Source organism: Podarcis filfolensis (assembly GCF_964270895.1).
Source record: "Podarcis filfolensis genome assembly, chromosome: 2".
Lineage (NCBI taxonomy): Eukaryota > Metazoa > Chordata > Lepidosauria > Squamata > Lacertidae > Podarcis > Podarcis filfolensis.
In genome coordinates, this window is record NC_139605.1 from 14,536,172 (window position 1) to 14,554,285 (window position 18,114).

General features: G+C 46.2%; 1 protein-coding gene across 4 annotated transcripts; it reads right to left on the bottom strand.

Annotated features, from left to right (window-relative positions):
- Nucleotides 1-772: 772 nt before the first annotated feature.
- On the bottom strand, nt 773-18,064 carry CCHCR1 (coiled-coil alpha-helical rod protein 1). 4 transcript variants are annotated; one of them, XM_083600740.1, is made up of 19 exons: nt 17,871-18,005; nt 17,256-17,752; nt 16,901-17,201; nt 15,294-15,498; nt 13,582-14,092; nt 13,122-13,264; nt 12,906-13,026; nt 10,847-10,957; nt 10,264-10,413; nt 9,633-9,743; nt 9,352-9,458; nt 9,007-9,119; nt 5,349-5,427; nt 4,683-4,813; nt 4,102-4,311; nt 2,685-2,786; nt 1,710-1,861; nt 1,515-1,626; nt 773-971 (listed from the first exon to the last, which is right to left on the bottom strand). In XM_083600740.1, exons 3-19 carry the CDS (start codon nt 16,968-16,970, stop codon nt 871-873), a joined length of 2,529 nt encoding a protein of 842 aa, XP_083456866.1. In that variant the 5' UTR covers nt 16,971-17,201; nt 17,256-17,752; nt 17,871-18,005; the 3' UTR covers nt 773-870. The 4 variants fall into 4 exon arrangements, with proteins under 4 accessions (XP_083456866.1, XP_083456867.1, XP_083456865.1 ...); XM_083600741.1 differs by lacking the exon at nt 17,256-17,752 and having other exon boundaries at nt 16,901-16,987; nt 17,979-18,064; XM_083600739.1 differs by having other exon boundaries at nt 17,256-18,005.
- Between the last annotated feature and the right edge of the window lie 50 nt (nt 18,065-18,114).

Here is an 18,114-nt window from a genome sequence, read left to right on the forward strand (position 1 = left end):
TTGTTGTCTACTTGTTTGGATTTAACTTGCTTTGGGTTGCCCTGGGCAAGATAAAGCAACTAACAATTTTAATAAATAAAATAATAATTAAATGAATCCCAGTTTATACGTTCCCCACTTGTGGCCAGGCCTGCCTTTGCATTACATCTGCTAAAACTATGCCACAGGAGTCGTCTCTCTGGGGCATGGCATCACTGTGGCCCCATGGAGCAGATCAGGCTCAGAGAGTGTTTTTCAACAACATTCATACACAGCTTGAAAGAGGAGGTGGTCTTCTAACTCAGTTGCTGTTTTATAGCTAGACTTCACAAGAAGAATGGAGTGTCATTTTGTATTCACAGAATCAGAAAACAGCAGTTGAAAGGGACACCCAAAGGGTCATATTGAAAACAAATGAATCTGGCAGTCAGCAGAGAGATGTGTCTTAAGCTCTATACTTCAGTGACGTTTGTACATGTCTCAAACTAGCCAAGCCCTGCCCCTCCATTTCACATCCTTTGTACATTATATACTCTTGCTGAGTAATTGTGTTCATCCAGTTTAGCTACCCAATCACCCATATTGTATTAATCGTATAGGGCATTGTAAACTACCCTGAACATTTTTTAGGCTGAACAAAAGAATATATGTATCTTGTGCAGTTAGTGGGTGGTTTGCATCAACAGTGTATATAAGAAGCCCTCAACCAAGATTGGTAGGGAGGAAATGAGACGTGGGAGGTAATGACGTGTTTTAGAGACTAGGTTTTTTAAAAGAACACTTCCAATATAAATGCCTATAAAAATAATTTTTATTTACAAACATCTTTCTATCCATTTCCACGGCCTGGTGTCTCCAAGTAGATTTTTCTTCTCCTGGTGGGATTTATACTTAAGTGCCCTTGCTGGTGTCTCTCTCTTTGTCTGCTTCTTCTTCTCCCAGTATAGCAGCACCCAGTACCTGTAGGTCATCCAGCACAGCAAACAGAGACTCTGTAGGAAGAGGGAGAAAAGCCCATAAGATCATGGAGTTATGGAGATCAGTGAAGAATGCCAGTGAGGTAGATGCTCTTAACCTGGTGACCACTGGGATGAGTGTTGAGAAGAATAGGGAAGAACAGAAACTAAAAGGCTTTTATATCTGGCAGGTATAAGAATTGCAAGGGATTGTGGGAAGGGAAATGGCACACCTGCCAAATGTAGGATGTAGCAAGACATACCAAGCTTCCCTATTATCAGGGCCAGCCCTATCATTAGTCAGAATGAAGCAGTTGCCTCAGACAGATGCTTGTGGGGAGGGCATAGAGAACAGCAGCAACATGTTGGGGAACAGAACTGCACATAGCCTCTTCTGAAGCCTGCCTGCTGCTGTAAAGTGTGGTGGAATAGTAGGTTGAATGTTCTGTCAGCACAAGCATTTCAGCTGTTCTGGGGTCAATTCTGGTGGGAGCAAGTGGGGGGGGGGAGCTCTGCTTTGCAAGCCGAAGTCCTTGCCCAGGGTTCTGCTGATGCAATTCACTGGATCCCACCCTATACCTTTAGATGGAGGCTTAGATCCAGTCTTCTCAGTTGATTCTGCTGGGCCCTGGACTGCTGCAAGCCGATTCTGTCGATGCTGGACTAACAGCCCTTCCTCCCTCAAGGTAGCCTGTGCATGGAAAGAGACAGACATTGATGGATGCCACAGGCACCAATATGGGGAAGCCATGTGCGTTCACTCCTTGAACGTACCATCAGCAGATTCTTGTCCCTCTCAAGCTCCCGCAGACGTCCTTCAAGTTGTGCCATTTCCTGCTGCGTAGCAGACTCTTGCAGCTTGGCAAGTTCGTCGCTGCGAGCTTTGTCTCTTGCTGCCTGTCGCTCAGCCTGGCGTAGGGCAACCACTGCAGACACACAAAGCAGGAGGGAGGATCAAAAGAGGGGTGAGAAGCAGAGAGGGGAGTAAAGAAGGTTTGGCTCCGCCTGCAGTGCAGCAGACCAAAAGCTACTTTATGCAGAGTCGAACCACTGATCCAGCTATCAGTGTCATCTACTGCAACTGCCCTAAGAACACAGGAAGCAGCTATACACTAAGGTAGTCCTCTTCGTTCATCTGCCTTAGTATTATCCACAAAGGCTGACAGCAGCTTTCCAGGGCTTCAGGCAGGGATCTTTCTCAGCCCTACTTAGAAATGTCAGGGATTCAACCTAGGACCAATTGCATGTAAAACAGATGCTCTGTTGGGAGATTCCATTCCATCTTTTGTTGCAGACATGGGATTGTTGCTTCAGGCAGATTTTTCCCAGTCCCGCTGCTGCAAGTAACTTTTTTCTCAAATGGAGATACAAGTGGCTGAACTCGAGACCTTCTTCATGAAAGTATATAATCTATCCCTGAGCTGTGGCCCTCGGTACTGACTCTACATTAGGCAGAGTGAATCAGATGCCCAATCTTTGTCAACAAAAGTGCCTGCTATTTAATACGTATGTTTTCACAAGAAGACTCCTTTTGGATTTTCTGCCTCAGGCACCAAAACATCCTCCAGTAGCCTCTTTCCATTTACAGGCAATCTGCAATTTGCACAGGTCATCATGTGCGACGGCAGAGCATGCATATGCCCGTTACACCCGGCCCCCCTTTTCCAGCCACTTCCAAGTCACTGTGATGTGTGCATATACGTATATGTATATATCAGTCGTTGCCTGTACAGCTGTTGTGCTGCTCACCTGCCTTTGTGTGTTCCCTCCGTGCTTCATTGAGCCCTCTCTCCATTTCTGACAAATCCTTGCGCATCTGCGTTTCAATTTCAGTTACCTTCTCCTGCAGGGCTATGTAGAAAGGGCATGAAAATGACAATAGGCAGGGTTTTTGCCCCCCATCCCACAATCCCTTGCTCATTACAGTACTGCATCAGGAAGTCATGCATCAAATCTCACAGGTGGCAGTGCCTTCTCTGGCTCTTAACTGTATTTACAAGCGTTGTCACGTTTTCAGTATCCAGTGGCTTCTGCTCTTGTTGGACAGCCCTTACCTTTTGCACATTTGATCACTGACAGCTCTCTATGCTTTTCTAAATGCAGGCCCAGACTCACCAAGCCAAAAGCAGCTCCACAGCCACAAATGGTGGCCTACCAGGAGCTAGATGAGAGGTGGGGAACCCTTTTCAGCTCAAGTGCCACATGGTGCTGGGCGGGGCAAGGTGAAAAAATTGGATGTGGCTAGAGGCAAAAATGGGTGAAAAACATGCAACGGAAGTCAGTTATACCAGAGTCAAGGGTTTCCGTTCACACCCACCTCTCTCCATCCAGGCAAGTGAGAGGCATCATCATAGTTCAATAATACACTTCACTGAAACAAAAGTATTTGAAGAAGGCAAGTACAGGTGAAGCTCGGGAAATTAGAATATCGTGGAAAAGTTCATTTATTTCAGTAATTCAACACCAGCTGATGACATGGCTCCCCAAATCAACACAGACTGTGGAAACTTCACACTGGACTTCAAGCATCTGGCATTCAGTGCCTCCCCATTCTTCCTCCAGACTCTGGGTCCTTGGTTTCCAAATGAGATGCAAAAGCTGCTCTCAGCAGAAAAGAGATTTGGGGAGCCATGTCATCAGCTGGTGTTGGTTCACTGTGCTTCATTAAGTCCAGGGTCAATGCAGCCATCTACCAGGAGATTTTGGAGCACTTCATGCTTCCTTCCGCAGATGAGCTTTATGGGGATGCTGACTTCATTTCCAGCAGGACTTTGGCACCTGCCCACACTGCCAAAGGTACCAAAACCTGGTTCAATGCCCATGGGATTACTGTGCTTGATTGGCCAGCAAACTCGCCTGACCTGAACCCCATAGAGAATCTATAGGGCATTGCCAAGAGAAAGATGAGGGACATGAGACCAAGCAATGCAGAAGAACTGAAGGCTGCTATTGAAGCTTCCTGGTCTTCCATAACACCTTAGCAATGCCACAGGCTGATAGCATCCATGCCACGCTGCATTGAGGCAGTAATAGATGCAAAAGGGGCCCAAACCAAGTACTGAGTACATATGCATGCTTCTACTTCTCAATTTAAAAGCTCATCATGCCTCACCTCTGAAGTTAATCATTCCTTCCCCAGAAAAAATGCAGCATGTCCCTAAGATACCTCTTTCATACTCTGCTCTTAACTGTCCCAGCTCCTGCCTCAAACTCTCTGCAGCCTCTTCACTCCTCTGTAGGTTGCTGCAGGTTGCCTCCAGCTGCTTCTCTGTCGCCTCCTGTTGCTGCCTCAGTGTCTGTTCCGCCAGTGTCTTTGCCTCCAGTGCCTCCTGCAGGCTCTGCAATGACTCCCTTGTTTTCCTGAGCTCAAACTCCGCTGTAGGACAGAGGGGAGACAGTCAGTTGAGGGCAGTGCCCAGCAATCCAATATACCCAAATCACCTCCCCAATGCTTTTCTACACCTAGTTTCTGGGTGCTGTCACTGACAGTAGGGCCTAGTTCTGTGCCCGGACCATCTTACTGCAGGTGGTGACTCACTGAAAATAATTCCTCGCACAAATTCCCTGCACATAGTAAACTAGCAGGAGAATAATAGGTTCAACCTGTACTACCTGACATTAGGTCTTCTGAGTGCAGGAAATTTGTTCTGTATGGAGAATTTGTTCAGGTGAACCCTCACCTGTGGTCTTAAACTGTACAGATACAGCTTTGTCACCTTAGTGAGAAGGGGGCCCAGAGTTGGTCACCTTGCTCTTTTGCTTCAGCCACTTTCTTCTCTATGAGTTGAGCCCCACGTTTAAGCTCCAGTGAGAGTTGATCCCGTTCTTTGTGCAACATCTGTAGTTCAGCTTGAAGGTCTTCATAAGATGGCTGAATCCTGGGGAGGAAGTAGCTAGAGAGATCAGAAGTCCAGTCATAACCATGGACTCTCAAGTGTTTCAGTTGCAGAGGGGTAACATTTTGGCTGGCTGCACTAGATAACCAAAAAGTTGTTGTTGCCAGAATCCCACTCCTCCACAAGGCTGGGCCAAGTCCCTGAGATCATTCAACTCTGCCTTTGCTTCAGTTAGATATTTTGCTGTTGGACTAGACCCTTGGCTTCCAGCTCTGCCCTACAAAAGCCAAATGCTATTTCTAGAAACTCAGGGACTTTAATTCCCAACTTTTGCTGTCTCTGCTCTAACACAGAAGATATTAGATTCTCCTAACTGGAGACTGAGCTATTCAAAGGGTAATGTCTTGAATGGACTGTAACTGCAATGGCATAGGCAATGTCTCTTATGTCTGTCTTAGTTTCTGTATATGAAGCAGAAATCAAGCATTGCAACAAAGCATTCTGTCCTTTCAAAGAAGAAGTATACGCAGTCACCAACTCTTCACAGCCAACGCTGAGATTAGAGTTTTGAACTTACTTCTCATGGTCTGATCTTGTGGTGCAAGATTTCTCCTCTTGCTGAAGTCTGGCTAGTGCTATCTTCTGGCATACCAACCCTGGAAGCCATAATTATTCAGTTATTCATTGACAAGTGTATCAGCTATTAAAAAAACAATAAGAAATCTAGGCAAGCAGCTCATTTTGGCACCTTGGCCGCTTATATACTAGGAGCGGGGAACCTGTGGCCTTCCAGATGTTGCAAAACTGCAGCTCTCATCATCCCTGACCATTGGTCCTGCTGGCTGGGGCTGATGGGTATTGTAATCCATTAATGTCTAGAGGGTCACAGTTTAGCCGCTCCTATTCTAGACTTTACTGTTAAAGAGAAGCAAACGTATTCATTGTTATAATATAAAGGAGGAAAAACACAACACAAAAACAGTCCAGGTGGTCATCCCACTGGTAAGTAGAACTGAAGATCCTATGAAAACATATTGCAAAAAGAAAATATGTGTGCTGACTAGAGTTTCCATTTAGAATGCAGGGGCGGGGGAGAGAGGTGCATGTTGACGCCACAAATTAAGAATTCTTTTTTAATAGTGCAGATGATCATAGGCCCTTGAGGCTTTACCTGCCAAAATGTTTGGGGCCTGCAACAGAAATCCCAAGTACAGTGCTGAAAACAAAGTATGCATATTAAGGTATGGAAATAATTGTTCAGTTTGCGTTCTGGGTTGTTGTTGCTTTTTGCACATTCATTCAAAACATGCATTCTTCATGCTGAACCCCCGTGTCTCTGAAGCCTGGAAAACTATGGCCATGAACAGTTGTTGTAGAAATAACAGGAACAGGTCAAAGAGGTGAAAAGCTGCTGGGCAGGGGTGGGGAACTTCAGGCCTCGGGGCCAAAGATGACCCTCTAAGCCTCTATCTGGACCTTGAGACTCTCGTCACACCTCATCCCTCTCAGGCCCTGCTTCAAACAGTCCTTGAGAGCTTTTGCCTGACTAGAATGCATACTTGAGTTTTAATCATGCCTCTTGCTTGCTAGATGCAGGCTAGAGGACTGAGTGAAGAAATCAGCCTATTGTGCAAAGGCGAAATTTACACTCACGGATCCGCTTATTTTTCTTTTGGGTCACACCCGCCACAGGCATAGGGCCCCCAGGTGGAAATGTGACCTTCGGTCTGACAAAGGTTCCCTAGTCCTGCTGTAGGGATTTTAAACTGAGAGGGATTTGCAGCACACTGTAGACTTACCAGTTTTATGCTGCTTTATCATGATTTCCCCAAAATAATTGTGGGAACTGTAGCTTAGCAAAGATGCAGTGACCTCTATTAGAAACCTCTACAATTGCTAACAGAATGACAATCCCTTTGACGGCCTAAGTGTGTGCCTGTTCAGGGACAAATTCAGTGAGGCTTGCGCCAAAGTGTCAACAGAGTTACAGTTTGGGGCTAAAGCTTCAGGCAGTCCTGTCAGTCCCATTCAAAAAAGGGCAGAGAGAGAGAGAGAGAGAAAGAAAGAAAGAACAGAACAGAACCCTAGTCACACTTATATGGAAGTTATCTCAACTGAACTCAGTGTGACCTTTCTTCTACTTAAAAGTTAAAATATGCATAGCACAATATTGGGTTGTTAAATCTGTGGATTAAGATAAGGCACCTGAGAGATTTGAGGGGAGGGGAAAAGTTGTCTGTGGAGTCTCTGAAAATAATCTGAAGTATGTCTGGTATGTTGGGAGGGAACATTATGTGAACAGAGCAACATCTAGCGATGACAAAAAGGAAAGCACTTTAACTGTTGTGAAATTCATTAACATATGGATCATAAAGAATAAAGGGGTTGTCTGCAACCATCTAAATTAGTGTTTTGACTGTAGTTATAAATGTCACTGAACTTAATCTAATGTAGCCAGAAGAAAGGTATAGGAAATCCCTTAGATACGGCTGACCCAATATATTTTTCTGCCTCAGGGAAAGAACAAGAGTGCACTCCCACTCCTTTCTGTGTATAGAAGCCAACCAGACTGGCAGTCATATCTTAACACCACTTAACACCTCTGGTGCTAGGACAATGCCCTCTGCAGCACCTAAGGCAAGTCATACAAAGACTGACAGGGGAACTGGAGCCTACCCCTCCCTCGCAATCCACTACCTGAGGTAGCTGCCTTAAAAAAGTATTTGTTTAACAAGATTTGTATATCACTTGATTGCTCTAAAAAACTTTAAGCAGTTCACAATGTAAAATAAAGCAATACAATTATTCAAAATATTCAAACCATGAATAAAATCATGGTTTTAGCTGAGGAAGTAGCTGAGGAAAAAGTGAAACTTTCCCATGTCTAGATGGGCTTGTGTAGAAACAAAACACGTTTTAAGCAGGCACTGGAAAAATTACAGCGAAGGCACCTGCCTGGTGTCAATAAGCAGGAAGTTCCAAAATGTAGGTGCCGCCCCACTAAAAAAATTGTTTCTTACAAGTGTGGAAAGTGTATTATATAAATAAGGTAAAGGTAAAGGATCCCTGGACGGTTAAGTCCAGTGAAAGGCGACTATGGGGTTGAAGCACTCATCTCACTTTCAGGCTGAGGGAGCCAGCATTTGTCCGCAGACAGCTTTTCTGGGTCATGTGGCCAGCAGGACTAAACCACTTCTGGCACAACAGAATACCATGACAGAAACCAGAGAGCACGGATATGCCGTTTACCTTCCTGCCACAGCAGTACCTATTTATCTACTTGCACTAGTGTGCTTTTGAACTGCTTGGCAGGTAGAAGCTGGAACAGAGCAATGGGAGCTCACCCCGTTGCGGGGATTCAAACTGCCAACCTTCCGATCAGCAAGCCCAAGAGGCTCAGTGGCTTAGACCACAGCACCACCCACATCCTCAAAGTATTATGTAGCCCCTGTAACAGGGCTAGTTCTGCAGATCGAAGGAGTTGATTGGGCAAATACAGGGTAAGAGAATCCCACAAGTGAACTGGTTCCAAACTGTTAAAGGCAAATCAGCAACCAGCACAGATCTCTGAGCAGAGATGTTATAATGCTGACAGGGTCTCATGCCTAACAGCACCTGTGTTTTGAAGTACTCTGCACCAACTGCAGTTGACCTAGATCAAGTGCGAGGGAAACCCTACACAAGTGCATTGCAGTAATCCAACCTTGAGACCACCACCCCAGACTTACGAGGCACAGAATGAATAAGGAGGCCTTCAGCACACGATGACCTGGTTCACACATAACACTAAACCAAACCAGTTTAGCGCAAATAGGCAGGTTTCTGAACAATCCTTCGTTTCAGCCCTGATTCTAATGCCACACAAAGCCAAACCATGACTTGCCTCACAGCAGCCAAAGGACCAAAGCAACCACAGTCTCCTTTCTGACAGCCCATAGATCTATGCTAAGTCATGGTTTGACCTTCTTGTTACATGGAATCTGAGCAAGTACCCCCATCTGCATATTTTCAAGTGTGTATCCACCACCGTGAGGGTAGGATCCTAGCTCATAAATAAGAACAAGGCAAACAAAGTAAATAGATTATAATATTATGGTTCACGTAGCTTCACTAGTTATAGGGAAGTAATTTGAGTCTCATGTGGGTCAAGATATGCCCAGCAAGAATATCAAGATTTGGGTTTAGCGATGAAGATTGTATAATGTCTAGATTGCAAAATGGCTTTCCACCATTACCTTGGACAGTGTCAACTCTCTTGGCTGCGAAAGCAACTCTGTTTCCCAATCCCATGAGGCGAGACAAGGCTGCTCTCCATGATTCTTCCTGTCCAGTCAGTTGCTGGCTTAGCCTGTGGAGCAGAAGAAGATGCAGCATCTTAGCCTGGACTTTAAAAGGAGGAGTAAAAACCATTAAATGAAAGTTAGCCAAGAGCAAGGAAGGAGCAGGAAGACTTCTGTAAATTGGAGGTGTCAAATAAATGGCCTTTGGGCTTTCCTTTCTCAGGCTCTCTGCAGTCCTCAATACCTGGAGGACCAGAGCTGGGGGAATCCAACCATTATTGCTTTGTCTTTCCCAGTTACCTGCTGACAAAATCCCCCAGGCCCCGAAGGGCATTTTCAGCAGTTTCTGCCGTTCGTTGAAGATCCTGTGCCAAATCATTCGAGCGCAATGCCTCTGCCTGCAGAGTCTGGAAGGAATGAGAAAGCTCTAAGCAATACTCCGCCCTGAAAGAGAGAGGCCCTAAACTCACTTGTCAAGGACTCCTCCACCCTTCAGCTCTTAAGCCTGTTTTAATGGGGAAAAGGATGTGCCCCTTTCTAAACTAGTCTTCTTGGGCAAGGGGTGTATGAGAACAACTTACTTTGTTTCTCACTCTTTCCATATCAGCTTCAGCAGATTTGTCTTCTAGGCTGTGGAGCAACAGTGCCACCTTCTGGTCTCTGGACTCCACTTCACCTTCTAGCTCTTTGACCTGTAAGCAGAAAATTAAGACCTGGCTTATTACCACGTAAGCTTTGCATTTAACAATTTGCCTGCTAACAACACAGCAAGCTTAAAGGAGAGCGTCAGATTGCTTCACCCATCTTCTGCCAACCTGCTTGCTTTCAAGAGACGCCCTGAGACCCCCAGGTATAGGGTGGTATATAAATTCAAAAAATAATAATAATTTCATCTACAACCCAAGTAGAAAGATAGCAGGGATCTTCAAGGACTTCTCCCTCTTCTGATAGTCTGGTTGGTAGCAAGCAACTTTTATTTTTTTACTAGCCTGGTAACAGTTTCCAGGCTCCTCCATAACTAGCATGAATTCAGATATCTCTGTAATCCTCACAGAAACCTGGAATTCCCTTCCTGGAGAATCCAGGAGTCCTGGCTCACAATTCTCATGCTCTTCCACACTCTATTTTCAAAAAACCTACCTAGGAGCTTGGGCTTTCAGGTTCTCCCTGCTCCACTCCAACACAGCCCCCTCCCTCAAATCAAGCACATACCTTCCTTTCTAGCACTTTGGTGGTATCCCTGTGACTGAGCTCCTGAGATTTCAGCTGCACCAGGAGACAAAATACTTTCTCCCGCCACCGAGTCAGCAGGTACTGCCATTTCTGAGATGATTCAGGCCGGAGAGGATCCTCAAGCTGCACCTGAAAAGATCAAGCATGAAATAAAACCGCTTTTAAGAAGGGAGTGGGTGTGTACCCAATACCCAGTCAATCAAAAGAGCTATTTTGAATACCGTACTTTTCGCTCTATAAGGCGCACCAGACCATAAGACACACCTAGTTTTGGGAGGAGGAAAACAAAACAAGAAAAAAAAATTCTGAATCTCAGAAGCCAGAACAGCAAGAGGGATCACTGTGCAGTGAAAGCAGCAATCCCTCTTGCTGTTCTGGCTTCTGGAATAGCTGCGCAGCCTGCATTCGCTCCATAAGACGCACACACATTTCCCCTTACTTTTTAGGAGGGAAAAAGTGAGTCTTATAGAGCAATAAATACGGTAGTTTGCAGTTCTGTAATTACTATTTGGGACCCACAAGGCTACTATTCTTCGCTATCACTGTCCTCAAATGTATCTACCTTCTTGCTGAGCTCCATCTCCTGTAGCGTCAGAATATCGCTGAGGGAAGTTAGGCGAACCTGCAGCAGCTCGGCTGTAATTTTCAGGGCATCCTTCTCTTCTTCCAGTTGCTGAAATAGGAGCAAAGTAATGTTGCAGTCATACTGCATACTCATAAATCCATGCAGAAGAAAAGGAGCTCTGCTATTTGAAGTGCCTTGTGTTACCTTTCCTTTCCTGGGCTGCTTCCATACTGGGCATTTCATGTGGAACAGCCACACTTTGTTCTCTCACTTTTTATGGGGCATCTGCATGCTGTCATGAACAAAGTATTCCATTCCTGTTTTCTGTGCTCAACATTCCTTTCTCCACTCCCCTGAACTCTGAAAATCTGACTTTTTAGAAAGCACAGTAGAACAGTTTGCACAATTTCTCCAGGTATTGGTGATTCATCAAGCGACTCTGCAGTAGATTATGGTTACCAGATGTCCCTGTTTCCCGGGGACAGTCCCTGAATTTACAAACCTGTCCCCGGACAAAATCCGTCCCCGGATTTCATTTACTGTCCCCAGATTTATATTTTAAGTGTTGTAGATTTATTAGCAGGGAACGAAAGTTGCATGATTGGTTCAACGGCACAAGACACATCATATGGGGACTTCCGGCGAGGCAAAATGGTGGGCGCCATGGCAGCGAGCAGCTCCTGAAGCCAGCCAGAGCCAACTGCGCTACCAGGCTGGCTCCAGGCTGCTGAGACTGCCACTGCCAAGGGGGAACCAGGGACGCCCGGCGCGTTAACTGGGCGAACCGCTGACCCCCCCACGACCCATATTGAGACGAGAGAGAGAATGCCCAGCCACCCGGCCGACTGCCCAGCAGCGCTCCAGGGCCAGGAAAACCCCAGAGCCGACGCAGGGAGAAGGAGGAGAGGAGAAAGAGAAGGAAGAGAGAGAAAAGGGAAGGAGAAAAAAGAGGGGAGCCCCAACCTTGCTGCACCGCCGCTGCTGAGGAGAAGAGGTAGGAGAGCACCGGGAGGGCAAGGACACGTGGCCGAGCCCAGGCCCAACCCAAGCCTACTCCACAGCAGCTAGCACTCCAAGAGAGCAGGCCAGGGCCCAGAGGAAGGCCGCGCGACAGAGGAGACCACGGAAGAGAAGACATTGCTGCTTCTTTTTTTAAAAAAAAACCCAACTTTTAAAAAAATAACTTTTTTTCCTCTTTTCAAAAAAGTGTCCCCGGATTCTTTGAAAAAAATCTGGTAACCTTACACTAGATTGTATGTACTGCTCCAGCCATTTCTGAGGTTGGGGGTTAAACCTCAGGCATGCAGGTGAAATTAGGCCTAGTAGGGTTCCTAACTTGGCCTGGGAATGTCCATTTTCCCAAAACCATGACCATCTGCCCCTCTCCTGATGTGATATGTAATGCCAGGTGTGGGAAAGGTAAAGGCATGGCTAGGAACAATCAGAAGTCTTAAAGTGCTCTCTCCATTGGCCCACTACGGCTCAGCCCCACCCACCTCCATCTGAAGCTGAAGAAAGGGCAACAGGATGGAACAGAAGGATGGAAGCAAAGCTGGTATTCCACTTGTAGCTTAAAGCACAACAGCAACACTTAAGAGTGGTTGGGACAACCCCGTCAAACAGGTAGGGTATAAATAATAAAATATCATCATCATCACTTAGATGCTGTGTGGGACGCGGGTGGCGCTGTGGGTTAAACCACAGAGCCTAGGACTTGCCGATCAGAAGGTTGGCGGTTCGAATCCCCGCAACAGGGTGAGCTCCCGTTGCTCGGTCCCTGCTCCTGCCAACCTAGCAGTTCGAAAGCACGTCAAAGTGCAAGTAGATAAATAGGTACCACTCCAGTGGGAAGGTAAACAGCATTTCCATGCGCTGCTCTGGTTCGCCAGAAGCAGCTTAGTCATGCTGACCACATGATCCGGAAGCTGTACATCGGCTCCCTCGGCCAATAAAGCCAGATGAGCGCCGCAACTCCAGAGTCGGCCACGACTGGACCTAATGGTCAGGGGTCCCTTTACCTTTAACTGTCCATGTCTGAAAAGCCCCCAGGTCTCACCTGCACTCTGCTCATAAGTTGCTCCCGTTCAGCACTAGGCTGCTTTGACTCCTGTTCCCCAACATAGGTCTTCAGCTGCAGGAGCGAAGCATTCTGGGAAGCCAGCTCTGCCTCAGCTGCACTGAAGGAGAGAAATACAAGGGGTTGCCTTTGGCACAGCCTGGAGACAACCCCAGTGGGCCCTTGGAGGAAAAGAACCTAGAGGAGTGATCTCACCTGAGTTGGTTCTGGAGAACGTCTCTCTTCTCCCTTAAGTGGACAGCCTCCTTCTGCTGAGCCCCCAAATCCTGTTGGAGTGCCCGCAGCTGCTGCTTCAGGGACGCAACTTCAGCACCGTGGACTTCAGAAAGCCTGGACAACTGTGGAAAGAGGGAAAGAGGCTAACATCCTGGTGAGCAGCGACCACCTGCTATTCACGCTACTCTCCCAGAAAACCTAGAGCAAGGAATGGAGAACCTGCAGCCCACCCATAGCTGATGCACTCTAATTCCCATTACCCCTGACAACTGGCTATGCTGTCTAAGGCTGGTGGGAACTGGAGTACAATAGCATTTGGAGGACCGGCATTCTCCACCGCTTGCAGAGACTTATCTAGCAGAGATGCCAATCCAAGTGTTTATTCTGTACCCATTCAAAACAACTTTTTCTCCCAGAATGCTTTCCTTTGAGCACTCACCTCCGCCTGGTGCTCCCTGAGCACTGTCTCTAGGCACTCTCGCACCCTTTCCTCTTGCCTCCTCTGCTCAGCTTCTGCTTTTTCAAGGGCCCCCTGCAGCTCTCCCCGCGCCAGCCCAACTTCATGTCTGGATCTTTCCTTGGTCAACTCCAGCTCATCTTTCAGGGAATCGGCCTCCAAGCGCCTCTGCCTCCTAAGCTCCTCCAGCTCTACCTTGAGAGCCTCAATTTCCAGTCTGCTGCTGCTCCTGACTTCCTCCAACTCTGCCTTCAAGCCACCAGCCTCCGCCTTGCTCCGGCTTTTTAGTATTGCAAGCTTACTCTGAAGGTCAGAGAGGGTGTTTTCTCGACTGGCCGCCGCTGCTTCTTGCTGGGCTGAGGCAACTCGGAAGGCAGCAAGCTCCGCCTCCAGTCGCTGGATCTCGTGGAGCTGGTGGGAGATGATCTCAGCCTGTTGGGACATGGCCAAGGTGTGACATACGCCTGAGGGCTCAGCTCCTCTATCCAATGACCTGTAAGATAAAGAATTTGTCATAAAGTCCTCCCACCATCAGGGGCCACCATGTTATGTCCTGCTAGTTAGTTCAAAAGTTCAGGGTGGTTCCATTCTAAGGGCTGCTATTCAAGGAGTGAGCTGGTCACAAGCTGAACTCCAATATATGGAATGATTCCCAGGAAAAGGGGAGAAGAGCACCAGAGAGATACAGCAAATACAGCAAAGCTGGGGTACAATGTGCCTAGCAGGAGATGCTCTCGGTTCTCATTGTACTCAGTTCTTCAGTGGAGAACCACAAGTTAAGGGAAGTGTCTCATAAAATCTATTTTTATTTCTGCAAACCTACGAAAACATGTACAGTGGTACCTTGGTTCTCAAACGCCTTAGTTCCCAAACGCCAAAAACCCGGAAGTAAGTGTTCCGGTTTTCGAACGTTTTTCGGAAGCTGAACATCTGATGCGGCTGTCGGCTATTGTTTCCAGGGCACCTACGCCAATCTGAAGCCGCGTCTTAGTTTTCGAATGTTTCGGAAGTCAAACGGACTTCCAGAACAGATTAGGTTTGGTGCTTTTGTTTTTGCTGTTTATTTTGCATTTTTGTTTTTGAGGCTTTTTCAGTTAATTTCTTTTTGTGACTGTGTGGAACCCAGTTCAGCTACTGATTGATTGTGTGACTTCCAAAATGGATAAAAGCCCCCCAATCCAAACAATGACTATCATCAGTGCTGGTAAGAAAAAAAAATAATTTTTATCATCTACAATACTGTCTTACTTATTTTATAGAACAGTACATTGATTATTGCTTTCATTTTATGGATCAGTGGTCTCATTAGATAGTAAAATTCATGTTAAATTGCTGTTTTAGGGGCTGTTTTTTAAAGTCTGGAATGGATTAATCCATTTTGCATTACTTTCCATGGGAAAGCACGCCTTGGTTTTGGAACACTTTGGTTTTGGAATGGACTTCCAGAACAGATTAAGTTTGAGAACCAAGGTACCACTGTATTTTTATTAAGCATGCTTGTTTTTACATTCTGTTTATTTCACCTGTGTTTTGATTAATGTTTTTGCACTGTTTTATGTAAACTGCTTAGAGATTTCTGTTTTTTGATTACCTGGTCTATAAATGCCATTAAATAAGTAAAATAATGTTCATAATTGGGTGGTATAGGGTGAAATGGATCAAAGGAAAGGGAGAAATTGTAGGGGTCATTTCACCTGGTTCTGGTTCCTGGTTCTTCTGCCTCATCTCCCTTTGTGGCCCATCTGTGGAGTTCATCCTTCAATCTCTGGTTTTCTCGCTTGAGTTCAACTGCCTCATAGTTAGGAAGGCAAGGGACATCCCAGGGCACTGTAGTAGAGACAGCTAGAGGTGGTGCTGACCGGCTCTGGAAATGTGAAGGTGGGATCAACTCCTTTGGCCCTAAGGAAGAAATGACAGCAGATTGCTATGACGTTAGATTGCCACCTAGCCCTGTTAGAAAGAGTTTAAGTGCAGGAAATAGGGTGATCTGGAAAACTTTCACTGAAAGGAAACCATTCATAATCGAGATGCAGAAGACAGATCCACATAACTGGTCTTCATACTAGCCGAAGTTGTGCAAAGCTAACCCAAATTCTCACCAAAGATAGTTAGCAAAGGAGGGGTGAGAACTGACTAGAAAAGGAGGAGGAGGGATAGCCTGGCTTGCCTTGTGCTTTTAACAATATCTTGATATGCAAAAACCAACAGGTGAAGCTTTGCACTACCATGTAAACATTATCTCCTGTCAATATTTGCTGCTCTTAAGAGGTGCTGCTCCAGAAACTAGTTGAAAAACCCTTCCTTATTCTGAAATGTGAATAACTGTGCACAATCTACATTTAAGGCCCAACTAGGAGGCGGGCAGCGCTGTGGGTTAAACCACAGAGCCTAGGACTTGCCGATCAGATGGTTGGCGGTTTGAATCCCCGCGACGGGGTGAGCTCCTGTTGCTCAGTCCCTGCTCCTGCCAACCTAGCAGCTTGAAAGCACGTCAAAGTGCAAGTAGATAAATAGGTACCGCTCCGACGGGAAGGTAAACGGCGTTTCCATGCGCTGCCCTGGTTCGCCAGAAGCAGCTTAGTCATTCTGGCCACATGACCCGTACGCCGGCTCCCTCGGCCAATAAAGCGAGATGAGCGCCGCAACCCCAGAGTCGGTCACGACTGGACCTAATGGTCAGGGGGTCTTTTTACCTTTACCTATGACTTGCTAGTTTTTTTAAATCACACTTGCCAGACAATAATGCTTCCTAAAGCAGTTTGTATCGGTCCAAATGTTGAAACAGTGCTGTTGGCAGCTACTGTATATAAATGAATATGATGCACAGGCCCTATGCTTGGCACAAGAAAGATAGAGAGAAAAGATATGGGGGAAGATCAGTTTGACAATGCTGGAACAACCTTCACTTCAGTCATGCATTGCCTAACTTCAAATCATGGCAGGAGTCATTTCAGATGACAGTTTGGCAAATTCATACAATAAAGGCAGCCTTTCAAATAGCCAAGTAAGAAGCCATTTGGTCTATATAGGCAACAACTATCATGTTCAGTTGTGACCAGAAACCAGCTTCACTGCTTAAGAACTGGCAGGATGAGTCTTCTATGGCTGGTTTTGGTAACCTAGTAGATGCACTTTTTACTAACAGAGGTTTCTGGGAAGTCTCCAAAGGCAGCCCCATGTACTTTAGAGTCCAGCAAGATATAGATAACTGGCTGTGCTCTCTTTGCATCGTAAGCAGGCAGCAAATATTTTAAAAATCAGTGTGTGGGGAATTGAGATAATAACTTTGCTCTTGCTTTACCACTGGGCTTTGAACCTCTGAATGCAGCCGGTGGGTTCAGCCGTCTGTCTGGATCATTCCTTCTGTCCATGGTCCCAAGTCACTGTCCTTCAAAAGATACAGAAATGTTTACCTAATCTAACTTGATATTTTCAGGCTTGAACCCCAAGCTCTAAAACACAAGGTCTAACTCAGTGGTGTCCAAACTTTTTTCAAATAGGGCCAGATTTGATGAAGTGAAGGGCTGTGGGGGCCGACCAAAGGATTTTTTTAGCATTGAGGTTGTTAAGGTTTTTTTTAGGATTTTCCCCCAGGGAATAAACTGCCACAGCAGCCAGATTTAACCAACCGCCTTAGGCCCTTTAGATAAACCAACCGGATTAGACTTTAGATATGCCTGGCCTAACTCATATGAAACCACCCCACTATAAAAGCACTCAATGAGGCTATATACTACTAACATCTTACGGAAGTAATATAAAATAATGCAAATTTTATAAATATAATGATATAAAATAATGCACTGTTCTTCAAGAAATCACAGGAGCCTCTCTCTAGAACCCATTCACACCTTATTGCCATCAAGGTAGCATATTTTGGCATAAAGTAGTATATAAATAAAAAGACAGATAAGATGACTTGGTCACTCTCTCTCATTCTGGTCCCATTAAGCAGACAAAAACCTGGGAAGTTTTTTTGACTTTTACACAGGCAGTTTGCAAACCCTTGGAGAAAATAATGGGATTCACACACTTCCTTGTCAAGATTTGGTCGAGTCTCCCATCGCTGACTAAGCTTTCTATTTCGAGTTGAGCATAAAAACCACCGTTTCACTTCATCTAGAACAGAGTTTCCCAATCTGGGGGTCGCCATCTGCTTTTTTTGGACTACAACTCCCATGATGCATAGCTAGCAGAACCAGTGGTCAGGGATGATGGGAATTGTAGTCCTAAAAAACAGCTGGAGACCCCCCCCCCCCAGTTTGAAAAACCCTCGTCAGCTGCTTCCCACATCCCCGCTCATGGGCTACGCTGCTTCTGGCAGCCGCTGCGCCCTAACTCGCCACCACTGAGGGGCGGCGGCCCTTTTCCTCTCAAACCTCCGCCGACGCCAACTAACGCTCCACCAACCGACCCGGAGACCGGACTGCTCATGCGCGCGCCGCGAGCCCGCTCCGAGGAAACGAACGCAAAAGGCACGCCCCACCCTTCAGCGCAAAGCCAATCGGAACGGAG

What these genes read in the sequence shown, in the direction of transcription:
- CCHCR1 (XM_083600741.1), bottom strand. Translation starts at nt 16,970, where the DNA reads ATGGACAGAAGGAATGATCCAGACAGACGGCTGAACCCACCGGCTGCA. An exon ending in AACTTATGAGCAGAGTGCAG is followed by an intron (nt 10,958 to 12,905) that starts GTGAGACCTGGG and finishes CTCCTATTTCAG; the next exon opens with CAACTGGAAGAAGAGAAGGA. An exon ending in ATCTAAGCCTCCATCTAAAG is followed by an intron (nt 972 to 1,514) that starts GTATAGGGTGGG and finishes CTCTTCCTACAG; the next exon opens with AGTCTCTGTTTGCTGTGCTG.